This window comes from Triplophysa dalaica, chromosome 12 (genome assembly GCF_015846415.1).
Source record: "Triplophysa dalaica isolate WHDGS20190420 chromosome 12, ASM1584641v1, whole genome shotgun sequence".
Classification (NCBI taxonomy): Eukaryota; Metazoa; Chordata; class Actinopteri; order Cypriniformes; family Nemacheilidae; genus Triplophysa; species Triplophysa dalaica.
Genome location: NC_079553.1, coordinates 10,535,159 through 10,548,867, shown reverse-complemented (window position 1 = coordinate 10,548,867; position 13,709 = coordinate 10,535,159). Strand labels below are relative to the sequence as shown.

Genomic DNA, 13,709 nt, shown 5'->3' with positions numbered 1-13,709 from the left:
CAAACATACTTGCACAACTATTTGAAATCACACACACTTTTGTCACTGGTGGGGACTTTCCACTGACTTCTAGATTGTTATTGACAGTGTTGAGTAAGTTACTCTGAAAACGGAATCAATTACTAGTAACTGATTACATATTCAACAGTGTTATTAGATTACTGTACAAATTACTCTCTTCAAAAAGTATTTAATACTTATTAATGATAAAAGGGGGCTGCTTTAGAATTCAAATTTTAAAGTTTTACATAATTAATATTGCATATAGGAATTTATAGTCTGTTTAATATTTGACCTGTGTTTCTTTCTCCTTTATCTTGAAATGTGTGCTTTCACTGTGCATGTGTGCTTGTCTGTGTGTCCGTCCTTGTGTGTGTGTATGTGTGCCTGTCTATGTCTGTATATGTGTGTGGGGCGTTTGTATGTGGGTATGTCTGTCTGTGTTTTCACCTTTTTCTTGTTTTTACAGGTATATTATTTTAATTGATTTGCGTATAGTCAATGTGTCACATGTACAGCTGCTTTGTAACAATGAAAATTGTAAAAAGCACTATATTAATAAAGTTGAGTTGAGTTTATTACTTTCTATATCCTACATCAACCTTGATCAAAATTGATTCAGGGATCGACATGAAACGGCTCTTTTAATTCATTCAAATAAACAAATAATAAATAACTACATCAATTATTCTTATTAACTGACCAAAGGATACAAATGTGAGAAGGATACATTGAGGCGTACATTTCAAAGTTAGACTTATCATTTTGATGTCATTTCCACTATTGAATATATTATACAGTATTTAGTTCAATTACATCAGAGTTAACTGTAATTCAATTACAGAAAATTAAAAGTAATCCATTACTTTACTTTTTCAATGGAAAAGGTAATACGTTACAGTAACTTACTTAGTAACTATCACAAAAACTTTTTTTATGTAGTCGCAATTACACATTAAACATAAACGTACACTTGATATGTTTATTAAGCTATTTTCCTCAGTTTAGACAAACCTGATCCTTACACACAGAAAGTCAGGCCCTGGAAAGAATTCCAGTTCTTAAATTCCAGTTATTGAAATGCATCTCATAATCCTCCTAATCTCCCTTCATTTTCATGTAAGATATATGAATCACTTGAGAACATTATGTATGAGCTGCCATGTGATTGATTGCTGATCTCAGGAAGAATTGCGGCCGGAATTGCATTCTGTATGCCGTCATGCGTTTTTAACCGTATATTTTGTATGTTCAGTAGTATAGCAAAGTGCATTTGCTGTATCCAGACATAGCATACTGTGTCATTATAGACTGCGTGTGCCAATATAAATTCCACAAACCAAACACCCTAATCATTTTCACATCAGCCAATAGGGTGTGTCAACAGGAATCTCAAAGCAGGGGAAATATTGGACAACAGTGACTGCTCAAAGCCGGCTCAGTTCAACACGTGATGGGGGATGGATACATGCTTGAATAAAGAAAGTGGGCTTGCGTGTGCATATGTGTGATAAAACAAGCATGCAGTTTCTCACACTTTCTATACAGGGTGTTTAATGAGCTTTTTACCGCAGTGAAGCAGTCGATCAGGACTTAGCAACCCAGATTTACTGACAACCAAACACAAGGGTTTCCTGGGGTGAGAAGTGAAATGGACATGACAGTTTGAGTTAATGTTTAGTGAAGAAGATCTGAAGCATCACTAATCTAGAATTATACTGCAGGGACACATGCAGCACTGCTGTAATAAACAAAAACTGCGAAAAAAACAGACCCTGTTCAGTTTAGCTCTCATATAAGGTTTTAACAAACATATTTTTGGCTGTTAGGTTTAAGATACGATAAGATGTTTAGATATTAAATGATTTGTATTATACAGCGAGGTGATATAAATTAAACAATGTATATTAGTGTTATCACAAAATATAAGTATTGACAATAACTGTCATATGTCAAAACTGTCAAAACCATAATTATGGGTACCGTGTTCATTTTACACATATTTAATATCATAAATAATTCAGCACTTGTTTAAAGAGCCAAAATGGTTTTAAACTCCCATTCTCTACCTCACTACACTAATTTTTGGGTGTAATTTATTGGCAATTATTTTTTTACAAAAAAAAATTAAGTATTGTGTTTGTTTTGTTACTTTTTCAAATAGATGTTGTGATAATATTGTTATAGTGAATTCTTTTTGCCAAAAAAATGTGTAGGGAAAATCAGAAAGTCAGTCCAAATGTATATTTACTTTAAAGCCATGTATTATAATGTAGAATATCACTGCTGTCCTTCTGAAACCTCGTATCTCCATGTTTCTGGATTTTTATTTTTGAACCTTAAATCATCACCATTAGCCACCCTTTATGTTTGTCACTAGGTTTTGCAAATATCTATCTAATAAAAAGTATAATAAAGTGCTTTTCACCTTTGACAAAACACACATTGGGTATCACAAGGACTGTGACGATATGTAAAATGAAATAATTGGTAACACTCGACAACAAGGTTGTGCTTGTAAAATTGTTACTGTTAACGTTAATGCACAGCAACAGTAGTAAAAACTTTTGAAAATACAACCTTATTGTGAAGTCTTATAGAAAAAATCAGTTATTTTAAATGTTAATTTATAAGTAAAATATTCATATTTGCTGAGAAAAGGCAAACAATGAATATCACATTATTTCAGTAATACACTGAAGAAAGTTACATTGACAGAAGCTGTTGGGATACTCAGATCTTTGTGTCAGAAACTCCTACTGTATGATGCCTTGAAATACGGCCTCTGTAGACAGCTCACTAGTTGGGAAAGAGAAATGTGTGTGTCATTTTTGTTGGTGCTGTATTGATTTTCTACTGTCTGTGTTTCTCCTTCAGGATGATAAAGATCTGGTGCATGAGTTTGTGATGGCTGAGGGACTTACCTGTCTCATTAAAGTGGGAGCAGAAGCCGATCAAAATTACCAGAACTACATCCTCAGAGGTACAACACCAAAAACGACACTGTTGTACACTGTCAACCCTGTCAGTGCTTGTTTAATACTGAATACAGGCTCAACAATATCCATCTGAGGAACCAAAGCCACATCACAAAGAGTTGCAATTACTTACATTCACGCATTTGGGTGAAAATAATATTTAAAGCGACCTGCTGTATAGTGCATTCAAGATATATATTTTTTTCTGCATCACAATACAACACAATAACTAAACAACAATAACTGTTAAACTTTGGTTCCATGCATTTTCCAGCCAACAGTATTAATAGGCAATAAAGCATCAAAACGTCTTCTTTTCTCAGAAGGAGGGGTTACAGGAGGGTTGTTTAAAAACATTTTACGACCTGCAACATCCTGCCAGGGGTTTTTACTGGACATTTAAGCATGTGAGCTCTGCCCTCTCTCAGTGGACTGTGAAATGTGGGTGACCTCTCAGGGAGGGTCTCCAGTCCTCTACAGACCTCCCCGCCCGCCCACAACCTCATCCCAAAGCAGAGAAAGCTCTTAGCAGCCTAATAACATGCCTGACCCTTGACCTCATATGCATGGGGAGAATAAATTAGCCAGCGTTAACACGGGAGCATCCCCTTTGTCGACGGCAATTGTTGGGGTCAATGAACACCCTGCATGATGGGGGATTTCTCTGTTTGTTTTGTACACGAGTGTCTACATATGGGAATTTTTGTTCTGGTGTAGTACATATGGTAGGTACATTTGACATGGACATGTATGTTTTAGTTTGTGGGCATCAGATTCTTTTTATAACAGGTGATATGTGTGGGTGTGTGTGGTCCTGGTTCACCCTACAGTGTTGCGATGATTCCAGTCATTTTTGTATCTTGTTAGGACATTATTTAGTCCCTATGAGAGAACCAACTAAATGATGTTTGTTTGAATATGTTAAAATGCAGAAAAGGGTGCGATACAATAAACAGTTTTTATAGTATAAAAGTCATTGAGTCTATGGAAAGTAACCATAAAAAATGGAAACCAGTCAATTTCAATATCATTAAAACATGATATCTTTTAATTTTATGAAATTAAAGGAGCAATGTAGAGATTTCAGTGGCTTCTAGTGATGAGGTTGCAAATTGCAACCAATGGTTCACTCCACCCCTCCCTTTCGAAGCACTGTAGTCGCTTTCACAGGACTAAGATGTCATCACTTCTTTGCAGAAGGAGATATCGTATTTACCAAACTCGCTCTGTAGGGCAGTTTGTCCATTTATGCCTACTGTAGTAACAACAATGTTGTGAATTTAATGCAAAGGGAATTTGTTTAAAATGAGCGCAATCTGTGTGATGTATAAATATATATATATAAACAGTAATGGATCAATACAGCAAATGTTTAAATACTACATAGGTAGGGATTTTTAAGGTTCTTCTTTAGTTTATGGAGTGTCCAACAACAAGTTGTACATAGAAGGTGTAGAAATAATAATAAGCAGTTATTCTTACCTTATTCTTGACTGACTCTGCAAATGACCCATGATTCCTCCTTTCTGCTAGCCTAGTCTGATGTGATTGGTCAGATGGTCTAGTCTGCTGTGATTGGTCTAGCGCGAATGAGGCTCACGAGCTACAGTGTTTTTGAGAGAAGAGTGAAGTTTTCGTGCGCAGTCCTAGCAAAACGTAGGCGGGGACTGTATGTAGTGACGTAAATCCGCGGTGGTTCGCAAATCAGACTAGGGACGACCTGATCGCTCACACAGGGTCGACTCCTTTGTCCAAGACGATAACTTTGTTATTCATACACCTTCGGATTTACAACTTGGCAGACTGCTTACTTTCAAACACGGCAACATTAAACACTGCATAAAATGTAATTTTCATGATCTCATGTTTTTACTTTTTAATAGTCCTAGAACACTCTCAAAGCTTTAGGTCCTTCTGGTAAATCTACAGTATATAGAAAACCTTATATGACAAAATTTGTTTTTGTGTTTTCGTTTGTTTTCGATGCCTTGCTTTGTTGTGCCAGAAATGTGCTTCAAGACAGCAGATTTGTCATTGTATTTGAGGAGTGGTATTGCGGTCCTGAGGATGTGGTTTAAGTGTACTATAGCGTGAGGTAACACGAGCACCAAACAGGCTGACAGTACAGATCCGGTAGAGTTTGAGCGAATGCGGTTGTTCCCTTTTAGACAAGGTAGTATGTGACTGCGTTTTATTCTCTGGTTTCCGCACGCGGATGATTCACGCTGCAGTTAAGCTTTTATAGACTCTCGGTGAGTCCCAGCACACCTTTGAGTAACAGGATGCCATAATTATCTCAAACTGCGTCTGGATGCTTCCCTGAAGCCTTCTCATGCACCCTTAATTTACTCCTGCAATTAAATAAGCAATATAAAACACAGCTGAAATAGTAACAATGGAAATGTTAGTCGCGTTGTCCTAGTTTGACCTGGTTTCGTTGTGTTTACTTCACAACTGGGTTTGTTCCTTAACAGCCACGTTGATTGAGACACCAAGTGATGAACTTTCATCTAGTGTGAGAGAGGGACGGATGAGTAAAGTGAGATTTATACTTTATATAAAGAGAGAGAGAGATGATGATTACAAGCTGTCTTGCTGCTGTTTGTTGTTTAGAGCTCAAACTCTTAAACTGTTCCTTCGCACTCTATCTTTCCATTTAAGTTCATTTGTCTGTTTTTGTTCATGTATGTGTTTGTTTGTTTGGAAGGGTTGCTGTGGCTGTGGGAAAGAGCTGCTGTTGTAGGCTCTCTACAGCACGCCTGTAACCTGGATCACAGCTGACCTAGTTTCTCACGACCAGCATGCTGTGAAGATCTTTCCTTTCCAATGTTCTTTTGCAGAACTTGCACACATGTTCAGCACAGAGAGGTCCAGAAATCTTAAGCCACATTGAAAACTTGGAAACAAAGATGTGGGATTTTAAACAAAGAAGTTATGAGTAGGGCTAGGCGGGATGATGGTGTACAGTTGTGCAGAAATAATCTGCAACAGGTTTTTCTTTTTCACGTATACAGCTGTATGCAGAAAGATAAACACACAGGACAACCCAAAAACCCACAAACAACAGGAGAAAATTATTCATAAAGGATGTTCCATACTTGTCTATTCCAGTATTTGCAATCAACCAAAATATGAATGATAAATCATACAAAACCATATTGTAGAATTAAAGAAGTTTTTTTATTTTAAGGAAACTTAAAGGAAGGTTCACCCAAAAATAAAAATTCTGTCATCATTTACTCACTCCTTTGTCATTTCAAACCTGTATTAGTTGCTTTCTCATATAGAACGCAAAAATATATATTTTGAAGGAAGTTTGTAACCGAACATCGCCAGCACCAATTCACTTCTATTGTATGGACACAAAACCAATGCAATGCAATTGAATTGGTCCCAAGTTAACAAGATTCTTCAAAATATCCTCTTTTGTGCTCTGCAGAAGAAAGAGAGTCATACAGGTTTGAAATGACAGGAGTGTGAGTAAATGATCACATCAATTTTTTTGGTGAACTATCGTGAGCCAGCATGAGTGTTTGGCTTCCAAAGAAATTTGGTTGATCATATAATAATGCAGATTATATTAATGATAAATATATCATATGTACACAAAACCAAAAAAGTTTGGATCATATTTACAGCAAAACACAGACAACGTCCAAGCACACTTTTGTCTAAGCAGAAGCACAAACGTACTGTCATGGGTGATGCTGTATTTTATGATGAGATAAGGCTGCACTTCTCTTTTTGTCTGTTTTGAGCACTATGGGGTTTGCTGATAGGAATACTACAGAGTCCAGCTCCATAACTTCAAGCCAAATGGATGAAAACACATGGAAAAGTTGAGTCTGTGCCAAAGCATAAATCTGAGTTTACACCTTCTCTCTCAACACACTCGGTGTTCTTTCCAGCGGCGTTTGCGTGCTTATAGTATGATCTGATTTCACTCTGTCCATGTAAGTCAAGGTCAGGAGGCACGCTAGCAGATTAAAGTTTATAGATGTACATGACAGACTAAACAAAATGGCTAGCTACTGTACAGATATACTGTAACGTTATATGTATTAAATATGTCAAGGGTTCTCAACCTTTTTAACACACCCCAACCAGCCCAACATACCAAATAATATATCACTTTACGTGTATCATCTAAAGATATAGTAATATATATAGCATCTCAGAGGCTTGTTTTCATGTCTGGCGTAATTTTTTGTTTACTATCTAAATTTCCATTATAGTTTATTCACAAGAGAAGATACAGTATTTCAAAAGTTGAGGGTCACTTATTCAGTCTCTAATCCAAAATCCACATTTTAGAATAAAAGTCAACACAAAGTTGGAATAACAAACGTTGGTATTATGTTCTGACTAAATCATTTTTTTATATTTTTTATATAAATTTGCATCTCCATTACCAGTTGCATTTTTGAGAATTTGTAAAAATGTACTCTTGGCATTTCCATCTCCAGTTTCTTTTTGGTTTTAAGCGGCATTCTTATTGGCTGCTTTTCTTCATCTTTCCATTTCAGTCATGCATTTAAAAAAAAATCAAATCACATTTTAGGTTCTTATGAAAATGAATATGTTTTGACTTTTTGTCCCCAAAAATAATTGAAAACATATCAGCATACATCTTCAAAGATGTTTTGTAAGATTGTGAAAATATTTCAGTCAAAAAAATCTTCTAACGGTATTTTTTTGTATCTATAACCTATAGAATTGCCTAAAAACTATTAGCTACATTAAATAAAACATTTAAAAAGGATCAGAAAAATCTTTTGAATCTCTGGACCTCATCTACATACCTCAAGTTGAAGAACCTCTGAGATATATGTCAGTATGTCAGAGTACATTCTGTTCAAGCAAATAGTTACATGAGATTGGGAATTCAGTGTTTCTGCGTGTTTCATGTACAGCACACATACACCCACACACCCTGTCCGTTTAATTCTCCCTCTGAGAGCCGAGTGGGGATCGTACATGGGACTTGGGCCCCTCACACCTGTGCCTCCGGGTAAGAGGCCTCTCAGTGGCTGTGCTGCTTTCCTAGACCTGAGGGAGCACTTCCCCCATCACCCCCTCACAGTGGCTGAGTCTGGGGTCCCACAACCATCTGGTCTCCACCAGAGAAGCAAGTCAGCCCAGAGAAACTTTATGAGCGGATGGAGGAAAAGAAAGTGAAATTAGCCTGAAGGATGGCAGGGAATGTTTATCATCACATTTCTGTTGACAGAGTTACAAAGTACTCAAGTGCACCAGTGTGCAGTGACAGATAATCACTATTACTCCCTGGAGTCCTGGAAAACGGTTTCAGATGGATGTGCTAAGCATTTACTTTAGTTACAAAATGTAAAAGGTTTTCTTGTAAAATGTGTGATATTTATTGAAGTAATGTATCTTATATAATAGTTCTGCTCCAAGACTTCTTAGGCACAATAACTGTATTTTTCAATTACAGATTCACAGTTCTCTGATCAGAAAATCAGTGTTTGTTCATTTTGTTTAAGGGCAATTCCAGCGTTATGGATGTGACATTTTCAGTATAAACTTGAAATATAAATGCTCAGAGAATGTATTTATTAACAATAATTTGAACCATCTGTTTATAATTCGCTAAACCCCGTTGATAGAGTCCAGACATTAGACAAATATCAGTCTACGTTATAAGTTATATAAGTTTCTATTTTGAAAAAAAGAACAATTCATGCGTTATGGATGTGACAAAAAAGGATGAACATTTTAAAGAGACAACATACATTTTGGGACTTTTGTGAATTAAAATGTGCATACCAGAAGCAATAATACTCAACAAGTGGAAAGTGATTGATCTTTATAAAACATAAAATAGTTTTTTTTAATCTTCATGTGCCCATTTACTGTATGAGGAATATGGACATGCATGTAACCATTTCCTTAGGATAACTATGCTTTGAAAAACTGCTTTAAAAAAAGTTTAAGACTTCACATAGATATTTTAACCACCATATATTGACATCTTACCTATAATTATGGTAAAAACGTTTTTTCATCTTCGGGTTGACATTTGCATGGAATTGCCCGTAACCACATTTCTCATGAAGCCCCAACCAGACCAGTCCTTATTGTACAGTAAAATAACTGAGTCTGCTTTGAAGCCTACAACCTGGCCAGGAGAGCGAGAGACAGAGATGAATCATGCCATATATTTTGTTTCTTTCAAATCATTTGAGAGCTGCAGAAGTGCTCCCTAACCAGCCCTACGTCTCACAGAGATTCATGCTGATGATATTTGTGCATGGTGTAGGGTTTGAAAGATGGCACAGCGATATACTGTAAGTGCCTGCTTTTTGACTTTGGAAATGTAATTTCATTATTGGAGATGGAGATTCGCTGTCCTGCAGGGAGGGAATCTCCAGGACAGGCATTTCAGCGGCTACAAAACCTGACACCATGTACTCATGAGTTCCCGTGAGAAAAGGAGCATAGTTTCCATATATACTCACCTACAGAATTCAAAAACCTGTTTTTCCGTTGAATCAAATTTGGAATATGTTTATGGACAATTGACTGTATTGTGTCTAAAGAGATAGACTTTAGGTGTTAAACGTCAACCGCCTTTCCCATATTGTCCTGAAGATGACAAACTCTTCCTTAGGATTTATGACCTCATAAGGTCAGTGTCAATATAAGGGAGGGGATCCCAAATAGCTCAGGTCTTACGTAGGCCTCCTGTGAGCAGTGTTGAAGGGTTTCCCCCTCTCCCCGAGACTCTGGATAACACGGACGTAGCACAGACGAAACAAAACCTGTTGGGCAGTTGCCCAAACACAGCAAACCACCGCAGACTCTCCAGCGCTCACAGAACACGTGGCTAAATGGGCTGTGTCAAGGTTCAAATGGTATTTTGCACACTTCTTAAAACTCAGTCTGGGAAAAAGTTTGCTGCTTATCGAAACAAAAAGAGCGATGTATTGCGATTTCACTTTTCACTTACTTTAGGACCGCTTTTGGTTTTGATGCACATGTCGATAGGAAACTATCCAGAGCATCAAAGCAGAAACTTTGTTTCAAGTTCTGAGTCGTTAAAGACTTCCACCGTGCACATTATTTTGATGATTAACGCAGGTCTAAGTTCATTTTCCTAAAAAGTGTTTACCAGAAGTGGCTTCTATTTTTACCATTACAACTAATTGCACGTACCGTCCTGCTCAACATGAAAAGCAAAATGCCGTCAGTGTAAATAAAACTGCCTCTCTTATCCTTTTGTATTCTTTCAACAAGAGTTTATTCTAATTATAATCTAAAGCCATTAACTTCCTGATTTGATTAAAGAGAGCGTGCTGATTGAAAACATACATCCCAACCATGAGAGTATGTGCCACTGACTGGACTGTGTGTGGCAGCGTGGAGTTTTGGTTGCATCTGTTAGAGTTTGTTTACTCTACTGGAAACTGTGTGAAGGGCTTGGGGAAAATCTGCGTGACTTTAGATGAGGGTACGATCCTGCATCGCTGCTGTGACGTTTAACCTCCATCTGACTTCAGTTCAGCTCCACCTGGCTGACCTACATTCTGTCAGACTCACTCCAAACAGTCCCACGCAGTCCTACATGCACAGATTTACACGCGCACTCCAGTTTGTCCCGTACATTTCTTGTACATGCTCCAGACAACAATGTTAGCACATGTGTTGAAGTTTTCTTAACATTTACAGGATTCCATGACCCCACAATTATAGTTTTGTTGCTTTTAGTCTATGTGGGTTGATTTTGAGGCAGTCTATGTGTTAGTGTAGCTTTGTTAGTGACAGTTTAGTCTTTTTATCCAATTAAAAGCTGTCTAGAATGATAGAGTAGCCAATTATATTGCATGGCTTTGACTTCGTTTTGTGCTAAAGTTTTCTTAACATTTACATGACTTTTTTGCTTTTAGTCCATGCATGCTGGTTCTGTTTCAAAAACTTTGTTAGTGTACTCATAAAGGCTAACATACAGTAAAAGTACTGTTAGCAGTGCACTTTCATTCTTTCTCTTTTGTGAAAATAAATAATTTAAAAGAAAAGCATACAAGATGACTCATCTTGCACTACACAGATTTTTTTTCAGTCAAAAGCTTTCTAGAATAAGAAAGTAGCCAATCATATTGCATGGCTTTGACATTTATTTAACAGCTGACCAGCTAATGAAAGCGAAAGATGATATGAAAAAGGTCTTTGGCGTAGGCCAGACGCGTTTTCTTTAAGACTGCAAGGGAAGCTCAGCTTCCCCTATAATTGTCAAAAAATTAATGGTCAAATATATGTACTATTATGTTAACATTTTATTGACTAAAAATGCGTTAAACACGTTCATCTCGAACGAAAACAATTTCGTTCAGAATCATCTACTTAGGTCGGCTGACTCGATTTCCTTCTCATTTATTCCCGTAGTGTAAAGTGCACTACTCTGTTGAAGCCCAGCGTCCAGTGATTTCAATGGGGCTGCTGTAAACAGTTTTTTTCAGTGCTTAGAAACAAGACGGTCATTGGATAATGCTGCAATTATTATTGTCACATATCAGCTTTTAGACATTTTTTATTTGTTATAAATCATAAATGACAAGGAGGCGGCAGCTTCTCGCAATACACAGAGATGGTTGGTGTGGGCGTGGGCGTGGTCTTCAGATTATGATGCGTATCACTCTGTGTCTCCATTTCCAACTCAGTCCCATCGTTGATTTTGCATGTGTAGTCGGAAGACAAACTGCTGCAACCTTCATCGTATATTTCACATAATTTCACACCACATTCATTGTTTCAGTTTAACATAATTCCCACATTTCCTCCCGTTGAGTTAAATATACATATATATATTAGATCGTATTAAATAAATGGACAATTTTTATGATTTAGGCCGAAAATGAGCTTCCCCTCTTTAGAAGATCAGCAGCCGCCACTGGCGTAGGCCCATCCGTAGCTCGAATCCAGAGGGTCCTAGGTTTCTAATCTTCCTGCCTGAAGATTAACTTTCCTGTAGCTCAGTGGTAAGAGCATTAGGTTAACAATGCAAGGTTGTGGGTTCGATCCCAGGGGATTGCACATACCTATGACAAATGTATAGGATAATGAAATGTAAGTCGCTTTTATCCAAAGCGTCTGGCAAATGCATAAATGTAAATGTACATGAAGGCAGGGGCGGAGTCTACCTCCGGAATGTATGGACGGGGATCGACCTTGTTGTGGTTGGGAAGAGGGGGGTGAATTTCAGCTTGAGGATCTGCAAAGGCACATGTTGAGTAAGTGTGGATCATATATACTTTAAGTGTTAGATGATGATAGGCCAGAACTATAGATAATGATTGACGTAGCATAGGGTATTAGAGTCTTTCTGCCAGAACTTACTCTTAAGGTTTCATTTTTGTGACAATATGTGTTGGTGTACTTCTAAATGGTGCACTTTCAGTTTTTCTCTCTTCTGAAAATATATATTTTAAAAGAAAAACAATAGATGATTCATCTTGCACCACACAGTTTTTTGACCATCAAAAGCTGTCTGGAATGAGAAAGTAGCCAAGCATATTTCATGACATTTTCCATAAGGGGATGAGCCCTTCAAATTTTGTCCTAACTTTCCTTTAAAGGAGCAATGTAGAAATTTTAGCAGCATCTAGTGGTGAGGTTGAGAAACTGCAACCAATGGCTCACTCCACCCCTCCCTTGCCCCTAGTTTCGCTTCTTGCCACAGGAGATTATGTATTTATGAAATGCACCCTGTAGACCAGTTTGTCTGTTTAGCGCTACTGTAGAACCAACATGTTGAATTCTATGCAAGGGGAACCACTGTGTATATCAATAAATTCTATTTTTTTAACCCTGTTTCACAACGGTAAGTTTATAATATTGATTTATAATTTAATGGTCAGGAGAGATTTGAAGAAAATGTGAGGTTGCTGTACGTCTGTTAACAGAAATAAAGAGGGGTCAGCTCTGTTGCCAAGTCTCCTTTTTTCCGTCTAGTATTCAATGGCCATTGGGCTGGTTTTGATATGCAGATCTGGCAACCCATCCTTACAGAGGCACTTTGCCAAATGACGACCCACGTAAGAAAACTCTTACCAATTTACCAGTAACTTGCAATTTTCAAACAGAGATGATGAAAAGAGGCGAAAAGTTACAGATTACACCTTTACATGTATTTTATTATAATTAATTGCAAGTATAGCGTACATGTATAGCTGCCTGAGGAAATATTACAAACCAAAATATTTCCATTCACATGCACTTGAAGGCTTTAATCTCCAGTTTTACAGCACTGGCTGCAACCTGCACACAAACATGACGTGATGCTATCTTTAAACAGATGTTGTCCTGCTTTATTCTTCAACTACAGCCAGCCATTGGCTCCAACAGAGTATGACTATACAATTCATAGCAGATCTGTGGAGATTCAGTAAAGCCTGTAGTGTGATAGAGGCTCCCCTTAGAGTTTTAATAGTAAAGAGTGAAAACACTTGATGACACAATATAAAATGTAGTAAATTAATTTAGCTATAGATTAAGATTAGGCTGTTATTTAGCAGAGGCAGGTGTTTCCTGTCCTCTGTTTATTTACACCATAAGAACTTTGGCCCTCATCAGATGTCTCACGTTTCTCATCGTCGCCATCATCATAGGTCATTGATATAGGCCCCAAAGGTGTAATAGCAAAGATATGTTGCTATTTTGAAGCAAACAATCTGAACCTTGCCCTCACATGTGTTCACACGCTTATATTTAAGC

At 37.4% G+C, this 13,709-nt stretch overlaps 1 protein-coding gene across 3 annotated transcripts in view; it reads left to right on the top strand.

The window, feature by feature from the left end:
- Nucleotides 1–13,709, top strand: part of fhod3b (formin homology 2 domain containing 3b) — a 133,135-nt gene that overhangs the window by 77,609 nt on the left and 41,817 nt on the right. For all 3 annotated transcript variants that reach the window (XM_056762889.1, XM_056762888.1, XM_056762887.1), the window contains exon 5: nucleotides 2,878–2,983. In XM_056762889.1, the coding sequence (XP_056618867.1) occupies nucleotides 2,878–2,983 (106 nt within the window). The remainder of the gene's footprint in view (nucleotides 1–2,877; nucleotides 2,984–13,709) is intronic.